General features: G+C 36.0%; 1 protein-coding gene across 3 annotated transcripts in view; it reads left to right on the top strand.

The window, feature by feature from the left end:
* Nucleotides 1–17,966, top strand: part of Ascc3 (activating signal cointegrator 1 complex subunit 3) — a 310,799-nt gene that overhangs the window by 216,484 nt on the left and 76,349 nt on the right. For 2 of the 3 annotated variants that reach the window (XM_036168670.1, XM_036168671.1), the window contains 2 exons: nt 11,104–11,215; nt 11,368–11,502. In XM_036168670.1, coding sequence (XP_036024563.1) covers nt 11,104–11,215; nt 11,368–11,502 — 247 coding nt within the window. Of the gene's footprint in view, nt 1–11,103; nt 11,216–11,367; nt 11,503–16,647; nt 16,691–17,966 lie in introns of those variants that run through there. The other variant, XM_036168672.1, reaches the window with a different exon arrangement.

The following is a 17,966-nucleotide window of genomic DNA, read 5'->3' as shown; positions in this document are numbered from 1 at the left end:
ACAAGAAACTCTACGTCTGTGAATGTTTGTCAGCTCTTAGCATGTTCTGTAGATTCAAGTTTGCAAGAATAGATAATATCTCATATGGTCATGGTACATAAGAGGATGCTTAATTGTGTACATTTGTTATTATTTGAATTGCCATAGGACAATTTTCCTATGCAGTTTGAAGACAAAACATTGGAAGTCATTAAGGAATCTTCTAAACTGTGTGGTAGTCATTGACGTAAATACAGTTGGAGTTCAGAGAAAGGTTAAGAGTAGTTAAGTTGGATGGAGGAAATTATGAGGCATTTCTTAGGGTGAACAAAAACCCTGCAGGAGAAGATAAGATTGCAGTGTATTTGATTCTTTTTTTTTTTTCTTGCTAGTTTATTAGATCTTGATATAGCAGACACTTATCAGATGTTATGTCAAATTCTGAAATACACATATAAGTATACCGTTTCTTGTCTCCAATGACTCCTGTTTCATATAGGAAAGTCATGAGTAAGCACTAGAATTTGATGTTAAGTTCTCTAAGAGAACTATATTTAAACTTGTGAAGATGAGAGCTTCCCAGACAATGTGACACTTCAGATCTACAAAACTAGAAAATGTGTAAAACATTCAGGCAGAAAAATAAAAGCAAAGGGTCCTGGGACTTGGCAGAGTCATTAGTATTTAGGGCATATGAAAGCTTGCTATAGTCAGAGATTAAAGAGTATGGGGGTGAAGCTTGTCCACAGGAGAAAATAGATGAAAGCATTGGAGGGAGCAGGGTCTGTGTCCTATACACTGTGCTGAGTAGTTCACCTCTGATGCTGTCTGAGGGTAAGGGAATGAGGCAGTGTGAGTGCTTATACATGGATTAACATCATCAGAATAGGTTTTGCTGTGTTTCAGTTCCTAAGCACTTTAGTAAAAGACAGTTACAACAGAAAGACCAGTTAGAAAGGTGGTGGCACATACCTTTAATCCCAGTACCCAGAGGCAGAGGCAGGCAGATCTCTGAGTTTGAGGCCAGCCTGGTCTACAGAGTGAGTTCCAGGACAGCCAGGGCTTCATAGAGAAACCCTGTCTTGAAAAAAAAGGAGGAGGAGGAGGAGAAAAGGGAGGGAGGGAAGAAGGAAGGAAGGGAGGAAGGAAGGAAGGAAGGAAAGGAAGGAAGGAAGGAAGGAAGGAAGGAAGGAAGGAAGGAAGGAAGGAAGGAAGGAGGGAAACGTGTTTACTGCTGAAGGCTATAATAGAGGAAATGGAACAAGGGTCAAATCTGAGATATTACTGTTGAAATTAAGAGGTCTTTAACAGAGGAGTCATGGTAAAAATGTCATCACAAAATCTTACTGTTCATAGCTAAAGAAATTTCAGCCAGCATTTCTCCTTACATAGATAGCAGTTTTAAATTACTGTGTCTTTGCTTAGAGTCCCTTAATTGTTAAGGCATTTGGGACAAGCAAGTTCAATAGTAGGTTGCAGTTTGTTTCCCTTTATGTGTGTTCTTCAAAAAGAAAAAGAAAATCTCTAAGGTTTCAATTTAGAAAGGATTTAAGAGTGTCTTTCAAAAATAATACAAAGAAGTGCCATTTAACCCAAGCCTGTCTTCCCCCTATGACTATCTTATATAATCACTGTACAGTTTCCAAAATCAAGAAATTGGCATTTATATAAACTTTTAGCTAACATGCATCCTTTACTCAGGTTTCACCTATAGTATTGTTAATCCCCCTTTCTATTAGAATCCAACCTAGTATTCTATATTACAGGGGCTGACTTCTCTACCCTGTGTCATTTATGTCTTTCTGTATCTGAAAATACTTCCTCCTGAAAAATGCTGGCTGGTTATTTTGTACACCATCCTTTGGTGTTAGGTAGAAGTTTCCTTATATTGTGCCTTTTTTACATAAATACCACTGAGGCAACACTGTTCTCATCACATGGTATTATAATGTTCTTCTCTAGAGGTCCTTTCTGTATTTGTATATCACCTGGATATGAGGGACTTCAAAATATGCTGTTAGGTCTGTGATCCATCAAATTACAGTTGTATTTTCTCACTAGCATTTCATTCTTACATGCCTAAAGCTGAATTATTCATAAACCTACCAGAATTAATTTTAACCTATCTAATTTCTATTTTTTAATCTACTTAATCTCATTTTCTTCTGTTGACTCATCTTTTTTTTTTTTTAACTTCAGAATAAATCTAATTTTTCTTTCCCTAGTTTCAGTCACTCTTCACTGTTTCTAGTCTGCCCAGAATCTAGTCCCATTTGTACTCTGTCAAACAGTATATAAGAGGAATTACGTAGAACATGTCAATTAGATAGTTTAGTTTTCTTTTAAGATAATGAGTAAGAAATTTCCCAGATATTTTGGTTTGGATTGGTTTGGCTTCACTTTGATTTTTATAATGAGGAAATCTACGTACAGTCCTAATAAACAGTGGTAATTAGAGTTAGAACCTGAAGTGGTGCACAGTGATGACATTTAAATGGAAGTTATACTATGCCTCTGGTCAAGGAATGTGGGTTATTGGTGACTTGTGTGTCATCATCCATGTAAATCCATGTGTTGCAGAGTTCACATTGCCTCACAAGTTTTGTCTGATGGCCAGTCATTGACTAAGAGGAAATTTGCCAAATAGTCCACCATCTTAATGACCTGGCTTAGAGAAGTTTCTCCTTGTGTTAGCTGCTTCCCTCTGCCTTGACCTACAGGACAGTTCCCAAAGACACCAGGAGAGATAAAAGTAGATTTTCACCTACAGCAGCTCCAACAAACAGGTTCCTCCCTCTTGGGTTTTTACTGCAATTAATCCTGTGTGGTACTCCCTCTGCAGCCATCATAGCCAGCCAGGCTTTGACAGTCTTAAATATTCCAATCACATTGATAAATGCTCCTTCAGCTGATTTTTAGGATGCTAAGTATCCACTCTTGACTCCCCATAGCATGTGTGCTTATTCCTTTAGTAGTAAATGTTTGTGATAACTCTGGTTAAAATAAAGCTGTCATTATTCTGCAGTACAAATCCGTTTTGAATTTTCTATGTCAGTTAATCAGCCCAGAAAACAGAAATGATTTGTTTTCCTAAAAATAGCTCTGTTTGGTAAAGTGCTTGCTGGACAAGCATGAAAGCCCAAGTTCCAGCTACAGTTCTATTTTGAAGATGCATTATTAAGCAAAAGTTTTTGCTTTGTTGTGGTGAATAAGCCATGTAGCGCTGTATAAGCTAAGGCTTTGACTTTCATTGTGGGTAAAATGAGCACCAGTACAGTGTTCAGTATAGGACATGGGCAGCATCTTTTTGTATCATAGTTAGGTCAGTTATAATAATAAATTTTATCAGTGGTTTAAATTTCCTGTTTAAGATAGAAATTCTCAGATGTGTTTATTTTTATTGGGGGGCACACACTTTGTAGCTGTGGTGCTGTTCTGGAGCTCACTATGTAAATAAACCAAGCTGGTCTCAAACACACACCTCTGCCTCCCCAGTGCTGGGTCTACAGTGTGTGCCACCACATGCAGTTCAGATCCATTATTTAAATCAAACTAAACATTTATTGTAAGCTACATACAAAATTAAAATGGCGGTTTTCAAATGTGTAACATTGACTATTAAGGTTGGAAAGTTGTACAAAGAGTAATAGCCAGAAGTGGTAGTGTGCATCTGTCCTCCCATCCCTCAGGAGGCTGAGCTTGGAGTGGTGCCATGAGCTTGGGGCCATTTTGGCTCACAAAGTAAGACTGTCTCAAAACAATATGAAAAAGACCAAGTGCGAGAGTGCAATAGCTGCAGAGTTAACAACATGCAAAACAAAACAGAAGGCAAGATGAGAGTTAGGAGAAGAGTCCAGTCACTAAGAGGTTTTATAGTTTCTTCTGAGAGGATGGAGGTAACTGAAAACAGTGTCAGAATGTATAAAGCCAAAAGTGATGGAAATTCATAATTACAGTTTAGCCATATTACCACTATGTGTAATTTTAACATATCCATAAAAATCAAGATAATACATAAATATTTTATGAAATATAGTCTTCAAATAACATTTAGTAGATCTGAATTATTGTTGTGCATCTTTGTACATGTGTTGTTGAAAAAGACTATGTAGAATCATGATAACTTACATGTAAAATTTGTCATGTACTAGGCCAGGAAGGTCTAAACATGCTTCCCTGTTTACATTAATATGCTTCCATGTTTAGATCATTAAGCTCCATTCTTGGAATGAGACAGAATGCACATAGACAGGGCATCCCTTGTACTGAAAGACAGCACACAGAGTGTTCTGGGTTAGGAATTGTTTTAGATTTGGGAATATTTGCATATGGCTAATGAGATTTCCTGGGAAAGGAAGTCAAGTATGACCACAAATTCATTTATGCAACTTACTGATGTTAGATATATTGCCTGGATATAATTTCATGCAAAACTTTTTTTAGTTTTTCTACATTTTGACCATCGCTTGTCATATGAGTTCAGAATTTAGAACATTCCACATTTTAGTTTTCATATCAGGACTGTTCAACCTGTATAAGTAGTAAAAAATTAAGAATGGGGAAAAACAATCTAATGGCTTCAGATTTTAATACTTATTCAGTAAAAGATGAAATTGAAACATTAAGTAGACTAGAATAAGAAAAAATTAATGTTTCCTCTCAAACAAAGACTAAAGCATGGGTCCATAGAATGTTTGTAACTTTAATGACTTCAAGTAAAGGATGCAAAAATGAAATAACTAAACATTCACCTCAAGAAATTAGGTAAAAAAAAATAGTAAAATTTAAATGCCAGAGAGAGTCTTATAAACATAAAAGCTGATAATAAAGTATTACTAACAATTTTTGTGGAATTTCTTCGTATCTGACATGCTGTTTCAAGGCCTTAACTTGGTACTGCTCTCACCTTCTTTCATGAAGAAAGAAGGACCCAGGAGATGAGGCAGTTTGCCCACGGTATCACAGCTCAGAGCTCTGGTATCCCACCCATTACCAGGTCCAGAAAGCAGACATCTACACTCATTTTCCACCTTTCTCCTTGGTGCTGTGCTAAATCTTTGTGGAAACAGTGCTTGACAGTTTGGGCTATTTAATGCCTTCCCAGCCAGAACATTGTTTTGTTTTTTAAATCCATATATCTTTATAGCTACATAAAAATAAATTATGCCTAAATCTACGGTTAACATTTTAATAAGCTGTAAATAAACTCTGATTTATTTATATAAAACATTCCTTCTGATAAATTGTTTTGTTTTAAACAAGTTTGTTATAAACATTTGTCTGGTTTTTTGGGTTTTTTGTTGTTGTTTTGGTTTGGTTTGGTTTTTGGTTTTTCAAGACAGGGTTTCTCTTGGATCTCACTCTGTAGATCAGGCTGGCCTTGAACTCACAGAGATCCACCTGGCTATGCTTCCTGAGTGCTGGGATTAGAGGAGTGCATCACCACCACCCAGCTCTGTTTAATTTTTTTAATTTGACAAACAATTGTTTGTATTTATGGGTAAATTTTAAGATGTTTAAGTACATGTGTATGTTGTGAAATCCATATATTAGCCATAATTCATATCATTCACCTTACATATGTTGTTTCTTTGTGATAATTTTCAAATCTTTTTTGATTAATTTTCAAATTCATATTAGCTTCAGTCACCCTGCTATTCAGACTTCCAGCACTCTATCTTCCCAATAACTTAAACTTTTGTAATTTTACCTGTATTTCACTTTTCTGTCTTTGCTCTGCCTGTTAAAATCAGCATACTGCTTTCAAGTTCTTAACATTAGTATTTTTAAATTTAGCATAGTACCATGTAGACTCATCCAGTTTGCTGAGATACATTTCATTTGTTTGAAAAGCTTAGTATTCCTTTGTGTGCCACTTACGTATTTGTTCATCAGTGGATGTGTGTTTAGATGTTTTCCTTCCTTCAATGTTGTGGAAGATACTGAGATGAACATGGCAGTGCAGAGTAGATCAACACACTGGATTCAGTTTCTTTAAGATATGTAACTAGTAGTCAAATAGCTGGATCATTTGATAATTTTGTTTTCAGTTTTATGGGGAATTTCCACACTATTTTCTAAAATGACTATACTAACTTATATTCAGACCAACAGTGTCCAAGCTTCACATCTTCGTGACTGGCTTTGACTATTTTTTTTTTATTATTGTCTCTGTTGAAAATTATTTATCCCCAAAGCTCAGCACAAAAACATAGGAATTGAGGAAACAGGCAAAAAAGTCTACAGTTTTCTCACATTAACAGCTGTAGTGTGTATAATGTTAATTTTTTCTTAGTGCGTGGCATAAATTTATCCAGTGGCATAAATTGAGATTTGACTTATCTTGAGTGGAAAGGATGTGCATATGCAAGCTACTTTCTGGTGTGTGTGTGTCCATGTTTATTTACCCATAGAAAAGAAATACTGTTTCCAAAAGACAATGCATTATCAATAACGAGAATGACCTGATTATTCCTGACACCCGTAGTTCATTATACCAAGTTAGCACTACACCACACCAGCCACTGTTCCTGGCTTGCTAGCTGTGTGTCTATTTATTTTCACACATGTGTATACATATGCACCTATAATATATGTGCAATTGCACATGAGTATAAGCAATCCTTATGTACTATATACATATGTGCATATGTATATACTCTCTTGTTCAAATGTATATAAACACATACATTATTTTCATAAAATAGAAGCTATCCCAAATTGAGTTTGTACTTCAATTTGTATTTTCAGTTTCACTCTGCTTTTAAATATATCTAGGCAAAAATGAGGTCTTTTCTGCTGTCCCTGAGCGTTCTTCCATTATTTGTGTCATTATTACTGCTACATAATCTGAACATAAAAAACGTGGTGCTGTAACAAATGACTTCCCAGCACTGACAGTTACTGCAGTGGCATTTCAGTACTGATGGGAATTTTCCCAGCAAGCTATCTGGCCAGGCTTACATAAACTAAAAAGGAAATGGTTGCCACTGTTCACATTAAACGCAAACTGTTTGCTGTAACTGTGCCTCATTCTCACTGTACTGTAAAACCTCTTTCACTCCCAGATGGTGAAATTCCATGTTTAACATTGAAGGAAAAAAAAGATATTCTGAGGTTTCCTGTGTGTCGTTCTTACTTCTACCTTGATAGGGGCTTTAAAGGATAATATTTTTTAAAGTTGTGTTAGGTTTTGATTGCTTAAATTTTATAGACTTTTAAATTTTTATTTCAGGGAGAGGCTTGTTATGACTTTTTCCCAATGGACTGCTAATAGAAGTTAGCTTGTCTAAGCCCATGTGCTAGATGCTGTCAGTATCAGACCGCCTTTGACTTTCACACTTCTCTGGGGACTAGTAATTGTTGTGTTCAAACAGCCTGTAATTGTGATCCCGCTGGCTTTCTCAGTACGCTTCTGGCTATTAGAATCATTAAACAACTCAGCACCTGTTAACGGCATTGTAAATATTCAGCCCTGCTTGTGTGCAGGTTAAGTCCAATACAGAGAAATCTTACAGAGCTCAGACTCATAAATTAGAGTTTCTGACAAGTCAATTATTGTGAGACTGCATTCTCTGTGAAAGAAATGGAATAGCATGCTGACAAAAGGTAGGCTTTCTGTTTGTAGCAGAGGAAGATAATGACTTGACGATTAGACACAGTGAGCATGAAACTGCACTCTGCCCGTTAGCTGTAATTAAACAGTTGTGTAAAAATCGCTGTTTAAATAACCAGTAAATTATAAATTTTGTACTGTGGAGAGTACAACATGAAAACAGACCTTTTTAGTTAGCTGACGCATGCTTTTTCAAGTAATTAAGTGATTATTGAAAGCAATGATATGTCCTTTTACTTAGGTTAGAAACTGGGAAGTAACAAAGTTCACTTATATGAAGAATGGGAGCATGTTGTGCTCCCAATCAGACATCTCAAAATATTGTGATTCCTAAAACATAATTGTGTTACATTTATATTGTTTTATAATATCTCACAAATTATGTATCTATTATGATGGAAAATATACTCTATAGAATTTTTAAATGTTTTAAGTGATCTTGCCTTCAGACCAAATATTAAACCACAGAATGTGTTTTAGAAAGGTCAGTGAAATTCAGTTCCTTGGACTGAATTGTGTTTTTACAGTTGTGCCAGTGAGAACTTTGACAACATTTAGAAAAAAAATAGGAATGAGTATCAGTAACAATTTTAAATATTTCCTGTTAGAATAAATTGATTGTCCAGTGGGTTGGATTGTGAATAATGCTTTGTGAGATAAGTTTTTTCTCTTAGCAATTGATTTTAAGTAGATGCAAAGTGTTTCCTTCCACCACCACCACCACCACCACCACCCCGACAGTGTCATCTGGAGGAAATTAATCTTCAAAAACATGTAGAAGCAAAATTCACCACCAAAACAAAATTATAATGAATGAAGGAAAATAAAATGAAATATAGTGAATGAAGCTAAATATTTTTACATCTAACATTTTTATTATAGTATAAAATGTCAAGTTGGCATTCCACATAAATATCCAGGATAACAATTATTAGTGGTAACAGTATTCATGAGCTTTTTTTCATTAAATAACCTAATAAACTTATAGGTAAAAGTGGAATGTTAATTTTTGTTTCATGAAATATTGTTTTTCATAAGTTTAATTTCATGAAGAATGTTTTCTTAGTTTTAAAGGATTCTACTCGTGCATTGTGTTGCATACATTATTTTTAATTCAGGAATAACTATTAAACTGAATTGGTGCAGACAGTTGTTGATTGTATTGGGAATATGTATAGGCTTAGCAAGCCCAAAGAATGTCAAATACAGAGGGAGCCCTTACATTGCAAAAAATTTGAGGTATCTTATTTTGTGGATTAAAATTAGAGGGAAACAGATTTTAATAAGCTGGAAATTTGTGTACTTGTAATACTTGAAGTATCCACAATTTTTTATCATTTTATCTTTTATGTGTATGATGTTTTGTCTGCATGTATGTTTGTGAACCATGTGTTTGCATGGTACCTGTAGAGGCCAAAGGGGTCTTCACTGAAAATGCAACATTGAGGTTTGTGCAAAGAGGCTATCTTTTTCAAAAGTAGTAGTCTTTCCGTGAACAAAAAGTAACTGTGTCTCGTTTCATGATATTTTGCTAAACAAAATCTAATCTTTTACTGGTTATTCCTCAGTGAACATTGTCTTCTGATTTTCAGTGGAGACACATTGTAGTGCTTTTCATTATTTGCACTAACTTCTCTTTCTATTTACAATTTATCCTAACATAATTTTAATTCCTCACTCAAATATCCTCAAATAATTTTTAACTTTTGGTGAAGTTTAAAATGGCCCTGCAAGGATCGATCCCTGGAGCATGATCTAGCTTTTTGGAGCCCACTACCTATGCTCTACACCTTATGCAGTCTTGATGGGGGGGTTGGGCCTACCCATGGGAGGCCTTACCTTGTCAGAGGAGGTAATGGGGAGTGGGTTTTGGGGAAAGACTGGGGGCCTAGAGGAGGGGAAGAGAGGGGATCTGTGGTTGGTATTACAATGAATAAAAAATTTCTTAATAAAAAAAATTCCTGCCAAGAGTCATTTCAGTGCTTCTCTACCCTCTGTGATGGTGATTTCATATGGGCCTCTTTCATTGGAGGTTATTGACAGTTTTTCCAATCCTGTTGAAATGTAGAAGCGGCCATGATGAGATTTTAGTGAAAAGGGTCTGTAAGCCTCTAAGACTACTTTCAGTTTCACTCTTGTTCTTCCTTGGAACCAGAGGAAAGGTAGGATATTATATATGTTCTCCATGCTGATTCCAGTGGAATTTACTGGCAGGGATTAGGAAATTACCATGATTGTTCTTGTAACCTTCACCTTATAGGTTTCTTCCCTGATACAAACTCCTTATGGTTAGGGATTTGCCTTTCATTGTTGCAGTGAAGAATGAATGGTCAGATGATTCTTACAGCTTTCATTTGGAAAATATGCAGAGCTGGGCCTTTGTGTTTTCTGTGCATTACAAATTAGAATTCTTTATTTTAGCTTGATGATTTCCTTTCTAGACATTAGATCAGCATTTGTTGTATAAGCACTAGGAGAAAAATTCTAAAAACTTCCTAGAGGCACTCATCTAACACTAAGATTAGTTCTGATTGTTTTGTAAAGTTGTTAAGGGTGAATTTTATAATAAAAGGGGTGTGTGTGTGTGTGTGTGTGTGTGTGTGTGTGTGTGTGTGTGTGTATTAGGGTTGGAGAGAAGCCTCCCAAGCCGTGTATGCAAATTAGCGAGAGCATTTATTTCCAGCATGTTGGGGTGGCAAATAGTGACCCCTTTGCAAGCTCCTTTTGAGCAGAGTTAGGGGAATTCCAGGGAGGTGGGATTAATCTGGTGCTAGATTGGTGGAGGAAAGATTAGTCTGAGAGCTGATTGGTTTGAGGCTGTAGTTAGGGGCCCATTGGTGGTGGAGAGAATCTAGTGACTAGGGGCTTGTTAAAAAGAGGGTAGGAAAAGCTATCTTTAGCAGAAGTCTGGGGGGGAGGGCATCTGCTGACCTAGAGAATGGGCTTTGGGGTGCCTGCTGAGCCAGCAGGAGGCTTGAGGGCGCACCTGTTGATTGGTTGCCCCTAAGTTGTGATTTTCCTGAGAATTGCTTGCCCAGCTCCAGCCTGTTCCACCGAAACTAAGGCCTGGTTCATGTCAGGGATGCCAGGGGAGCCTGTTATGGCCCTGGTTTGGCCACCTGGTTCTCTCATTTGTACACACATATGTGTATATGTGATTTCAGCCAAACTTTGCATTTCACAATTTCTAAATTCAGAGTATAAGACTATTTTGGAATAGATGGGTCATCTATCATGTTTAATATAAGAAAGTGTTTTTTCAGGTGATGTACCATTTTATCTGCCTATTTTACATATTCTAAATGTATTATTTTTTCATTGGTGTTGGCAACCTTTAGTATTGGGCCTTTGACCTATAAAATGGGAATATTAATCGGTTTTGTTTTAGTTTTTCATTGCATTTTTTTTATTTGCTGTAAATTCGTGCTTTTAAAGTTCTGAAAAGATCATAAAGCTAATGTGACAATTCTAGTAGACACATCTTGAAACTGACCACACTTTTTTCCTAGCTACTACAGCTTGGGTGACGTCAGCCAAGACTCCATGAACAAGTTCCTGTCACATCTGATTGAGAAGTCTCTGGTTGAGTTGGAGCTTTCCCACTGCATTGAAGTTGGAGAGGTGGGACTTCCAATCCAGCTTTTGCCAGCTTGTGCTATTGAAATTTGCAACAAATCTGTTACAGTAGCGACCACAGTGAACTATTACTATCTGAGGAATGAGGATCTCCACTGTACATTTCCCTTACCTTGTTTTTTCTTTATTTGAAATAGGATAATCGCAGCATTGAGCCACTAGCGTGTGGCCGAATTGCCTCCTATTACTATTTGAAGCACAAAACAGTCAAAATGTTCAAGGACCGTTTGAAACCTGAGTGCAACACTGAGGAATTGCTTTCAATTTTGAGTGTGAGTTTTAATTTACTGTGGTTTATATATTTCGTACCTTCTCTTATAATTTGGGACTTACATTGTTATCAGGTCTGAAAATTTCCTTCTTTCCATTTTCATATGTAGGATAATCTTGCAGCAGATGTGATCATCTGACCCATCAGAGCAGGATCCTTCTGAGTAGGATAGATGCTGTTGATATGGGAGCCCAGATTAGTGGTCTACTTGGCACTCCACAGAGCATACCTGATGACTCAGTGGCCCCTCTAGCTGAGATTTAAAACTTGCTCTTTGTTTATTTGTGTGGTTCCCGTTGAGTACTATGATGTTATTACGGAGCCTTTTCTTAAGGATCCATATGATTAAATTCTACTTCAAATCAACACCAACTCCCATCTTCCCATCTGTCACCTACCCAAAATAGGGAACAAGATGTGATAAATCTAATATACTCTTCCTTCTTCCTTTTCCTCAAAAAACTAAAACCTAAGTTAAGTATTGAAGTTTAAGGTGGACTCTGCACAAGGGAAGAGGATCTTTATTCTGCCTGCACCTTCAGTAACAGTAAGCTAGCTGATCATTGAGCTCCATGGATCTACCTGTCTCTGCCTCCAAGTGCTAGGGTTACAGGTTTGTGCCACCATGTCTGGCTCTTTACATGGTTGGGAGTGATCCAAATGAAGTTCTTGGTGCTTATATAGCAGGCACTTTACCTATTGGTCCACATCCCTCACCCACTATAGTATTTTCTTAAGTTTGTCAGTGAGACAAAAATTAATTTGGGGCTAGAGAGATATCTCAGCAATTAAGAGCACTTGCTGCCCTTTCAGAGGACCTACGTTTGGTTCCTAACATACACATCAAGCAGCTTATAACTTCATGTAACTCAAACTGCAAGAGATCAACACCCTCTTCTATGCTCCAAGGGCACGCACACCCAAGGCATACGCACATCCATGGACATTCATGTGGTGTGTGTGTGTGTGTGTGTGTGTGTGTGTGTGTAACTATACAGATTGAGCAGGTTATATTTATTTTTATTTACAAATATATATATATATATATATAATAGCAGTTAAAGAAATAGAGGGCATGAATTTGAGAGACAGTAAAGGAGGAGGTACATGGGACTAGTTGGAGGTAGGAAAGGGAAGGGGGAAAACAATAGAAATATTTTTTTAATTTAAAAAACATGAATTTTTTGTTTGGTTTGGTTTTTTTCAAGACAGGGTTTTTCTGTATCGCTTTGGGCCTTTCCTGGAAAAAAAATTTTAAGGATGTAGATTTTTTTTTTTAAGTTAATCCTTTTTTTATAAGAAAGAGAATTTCTCATTAATAAGTTTCACATATTTGTCCTTTGGCTTTTGTGTTGATCATAATATAGAAATTAGGATAATTGAAATTTCCTCTTTTTTCAGAAATGTCACAGTATAGTTGTTACTGGCAGAACAGATATGTTAGAAGATGACCATAGAATGAAAAAAGAATATGAAAACATTGATTCACTAAAAGCCTTAAAAACATATGAGCCTGTCAATTCCCTTCAGCTATTATCAGGGAAGTTTCTTAATTGCTTGCACCTTTTCTGCTGTGGAAGAATATAAATATATAGACTTTTACACTCAGCCATGTATGTGTTTTCCTAAAATAAACTGGAATTCATAGCATCTATGTAGTCATTTACATATTACTTTCTACTTTTCTGAAGAAACAGGATTTCTTAGGAATAGAAATGTAGTGATTTTATTGCATTTGTAGTATTTACCAGACAAGAATTTTTTCTTTCAGAAGTAAAAGAAAATATTTAATCAGATTACCTTATCATATCCTTTCTCTCAGTATTTTGGAACTGATCCTTTCACTTTTCAGTATTGCATAGTAGAAGAGTGTCATGACTGGTTTAAAAAAATTGATCTGTTAATCCCATTTATATCTTATCTTCTAATTTCTACACTGTCCTTTTCCTCTATGCTCAGGATGCTTGGGATGAGCTCAGTAGTTTTCAGAATGGTGATTCTGTTAACACCTTTTACCAAAGTACAGAGGCAACAGGAAGTTTCTGAGTTTGCAGGTGACACTAAATCTTGCACATAATAAAATTAATAAGGAGCTTTACAGAGAGAGATTGCATTAAAAAATAGTCATATCAAAAATGGTTTCTTCATTTCATCAGTGGTTCTCAACCTATAAGTCATCACCCTCTAGGAGGTCACAAAGTGGATATCCTTCATATCAGTTATTTACATTACGATTCATAACAAAATTACAGTTATGAAGTCCCAACAAAATAACTTTATGGTGTGGGTCACCACAACAAAAGGAGCTATATTAAAGAATCAATTCAAAAAGCATTATGAAGGTTGAGGATCACTGCTCTAAATGTTATTCTTTGTTCTCCATAGTCATTCCAAAGTCTCCATGGTTCTTTTAACCGTATATTATATGTTAATTCTTCCTTTAATTGTGTATGTATAGAGCGTGAGGCACTTGAGATCAGGATATGAAATCATTGGCATTACCATGAACTTCATACTTCACAGATAAACTGTGATCTGTGACAAAATGACACTTAGATATTGCTAAAACTGGTCAGAGCACTGCTTGTTATCAGAAAACAAACTTTAAAGACAAAACAAAATGCATATTCTGTCTTCCATGTTAATCTACAGGGGATATTTGATGTAGACAGTTCTGTTGGCCTCACGTTAGAAGGACTTATAGAGAACACTGGATGGCCCAAACTGAGTGGCTAAAGCCTCTCAAGGTGGGCTTTGGATCACTATGTGTTGTCTGAACAGAAACACTTTACTCTTGTGACATGTTCATAATTGGAAAGTGATTCTGTCAGATCTTACAACTGTGAATTCAAATCATCACTTCTGTTGTGATATATTGTAGACCAAAGACATAAACTTTCAAAAGAGTCAGAATAAGTCCACTGCCAATGAACTAAAATAGAAGATGGGAGTGTGTGTGAGACTAGGATTATTTCTCTGTAGATTAGGGAAGGCAGGGCTGCAAGATAGGTCCTACCTGATACGTGCATGTCTGTTCTGTCTGTTTGCCCTGTAGGTACCTGCTTTGGGGATATTTTTACCCCTCAGAATGTTCTAGAGATTTTTCTTTTGAGTGGTGCAACCTGTCCTGTTTCTAATGATAATTTCTGCTTATTATTACACCAGTCTGTAAAAAGCTTTATTCTAACACTGTGAAGGAAAATATCCTTTTGAAGTTGACCAATTGGCTTATACTTCCCTATATCATTGTCTTTAAATGATAATAAGAACCACATTTAGATATAAGGCCAAATTTCTGTTGAGACTGTTCTCCTCACTAATCTTATTCCACAGTAGAAACACACAAAAAACTATTTTCAGTTATCTACTATATGCTTTGCACTTTATGTGTATTATTTAAAAGCCTCAACAGCTTCTTCTGGTATAATCATATAAATAATGGAAATTAATTTTAGTAATAATAAGCTGCTTCCCAGCCCATAGGAAGTAGTTCTGTAGGTCTCCCCAATAGCTAATTTTCTCTCCTAGACACATTTTATCTTATCCTGTAGGTCAATTCTATCTTAAAAAAATAAATAAATACTAAATTTTAAGATCATATAATTTTAAAAATAAGAGTTTTATGATTATGCGTAATCTTGTAACATAGATTGTAAGTATTGAATACAAATGTTAATCAGTGGCCAAAATAATCATTTCAGTATTCCTTGTTGGAAACATATATTTAAAGTTTTAAACCATCTGATGCTATTTTGAAAAGATTGGGTATTTTATAAGAACGCTTGCCAAGCTTTTTTCCACACCATGAATTAATAAGCTTCATAATTAAGGCAGCTGCTTCACACCTCTATTGTTAACCAGTGACATTACATCTGTCCTGCTCCATTGATGTCCTCCTCCTTCTTATTGAAGCATTTAGCAGTTTTGGCAACAGGGATTACAAAGCTTGTAGTTAGTAGTCTAATTAGGTATAAGTGAAAATCCTGAGGGAAAAGTCCATTTCAAAAGTAATTTGAAGAATCTCTTAATGATGCTGGCACAGCTCCAGAGCAGAAAGTGTCCATCGTCACGGCACAGCAGGGTCAGGTTTGATGTGTTTCGTAGGTGTTTGGAAGGCAACTATTTTAAAACAGCAGTGGAAATGAAAGCTTTCAAAACTGGGGATTTTAACATAGTTTTAACTATGTGCTTCCTTAGGGTATTAATAGCTGAAAGAAAGCAAAAATATATTCTAAGTGTACTTATACCCTTCGGATTTCCAGGGCTTTTTTAATATAATAATTATTTGTCTGTTGGTGTTCTTGTAACTGCACAGAAACATGAAGTTATCCTTCTGTATCAAAAACTTAGTGAAATTATCCTTGTTTATATCAAGCATAGGATTATATGCATATATGCCAGTTATTTTACAACTTGTGAATCTCTTTCTTCCCAGTAAAGATTTGAATAAAAGAACAGATTTTATACATTAAAATACAGCAATTCCAATGTTTTTTAAAGTTTCAGAGCAATGTAACATACATACATACATATCAGTAAATCTCCAGGTTTGGTAGTACTGCTCTCCTTAAAGCCATGCTGACTTATTACAATGGTCAGTGTGTGACTCTCATCAGTTGAACAGCCTAGTGCTTAGATCGTGTCATTTTGGTAGTACAACTTCAAATCTTTTGGTATCAAATTACTAAAACATGTTTCTCCAACTTACAAGATAGTTAGAAAAATAAGTGATAATTTTTAAAGAGCTGAACTTAAAATAAGTTCAAATAACAAGCCTATTGTAAATAACACTCTGGGGAGGGTCCTAGCTTGTAAAATGAAAGAGTTCGTTAAAGGAAAGAAGTGAAAGGAAGGCTAACTAACAGTGGACACCACCAACCTCAGTGGCCTTCCATTTCCACTAACGTCATGGCAGTCACAAGGTCCCATCTGCTGCTCTTTATCCCATGTGGGGATCCTGATGTGATACATTCCAAGGTTTGTGAGAAGAGCGTCCTTACCCCTCAGCCTGGGGGCTGCCTGGCATCTTTGGAAGAGGCACAGATGGCAAATGTCCTTTTTAAAAGTATCTTTGTATTCTCTTCATCTTTTACCCTTGAGACTGCCTTTATTCTCCATTATTTCTTAACTTCTACCAATATTCTAGATTTACAAGCTTTCTTCAACCAAGTGAAAAGAGATGTTTTCCTAGTAAAAGATGTCAATCTGAGGTAAGTTTGTTACCATTTAGAAGACCAGAGTTCTTAACCTGTTAGGTTCTCAGCATACGATCTATGTGATAATACCTTGAATTTGTTCTGGGTCAATTTTTGTTAATTTTTATTTTCTAATTACTTTTTTTTTCCTAAATGAGTGCACAGAAAAGAACTCTCAATTACCAGTATTCCAAAAGTGGATGGATTTTTTTACTAAGGCACAATAATTTGTAATAAGGCACAATTAAATTAAAACATTAAATTTTGAGTAAACTTAATCTTTCTTCCATAAACATATTCAACTTTCTTATTTTATGATTTTATCTAAATTTGCAAAGCGTGTGAAAATCATTTGCTCATATCTTTCTTAGCCTAAACTGTCTATAGAAATACTTTATTATTGCTTGTTCAGATTTCGTAGGTGTTCTTGTCCAGTACTGACCCTAAATACAGCTGAGTAGTACCAAAAAAATAGAAGACACATACCTGTATTTTAAAGTAATTTGTGCTAAAACAAACTTGTGGCCATAAAGGTTTGTGTTTGTGTCTGGCATTGCTGCTCAGTACTGCTTTAACTGTACATGGTAAGTGTTCAGTCCAGATCAAAACATTCAGAGCAAAGACTTACTGACATTGTCCTCTCTGAAAATCACCGTTCCCAGCCTGGCAGAATTGGGTCACATGCACATGGGGTTATCAGAGCACATTTGCCCAGGGTGCTTCTACTTAGATGGGTTGTAAATGTCTTGAAATGACTAGGAGACTCTGCAAACTTTCTTTCCAAAGGTACCCTATCATGAATTAGTTGACAAAGTGTACTTTTAATAATTTTGGTTTTTAAAAACAAGTTTATGAGTTGTAATCTACCTTATTGTGTCACTCACCCATTTGAAATATACAGTCCATACCAGTCAGTCATCTCCACAGTTTTAGGGCATTTTATTGCCCCAGAAAGAAACTGTATTGCAGTCATTCCCAATTTCTGCTCTTCCATTGTTTCCCTACAGCTTCACCTTAAGCAGTCTGCCTTCTGCCTGTCTTTGTCTAATGCGTACTTTTTCTCTTCTGATCTAGCTACAGTTATATATCCACTGACCACCTACATACATACCCCTAGCCTTGGCAACTACCACTCTATTCCTTTCTTTTTATGAGATCAGCTTTTATGGATTCCATATATGAATGAGATTCAGCAGTGTTCATCTTTCTGTGCATGGTTTGTTTCACTTAAAATAATGTTCTCTAGATTTATCCATATTGTCACAATTGA

This window comes from Onychomys torridus, chromosome 19 (assembly GCF_903995425.1).
Source record: "Onychomys torridus chromosome 19, mOncTor1.1, whole genome shotgun sequence".
NCBI lineage: Eukaryota > Metazoa > Chordata > Mammalia > Rodentia > Cricetidae > Onychomys > Onychomys torridus.
Note: the sequence above shows the minus strand (reverse complement) of the source record. Positions and strands in the feature narration are given on the sequence as shown.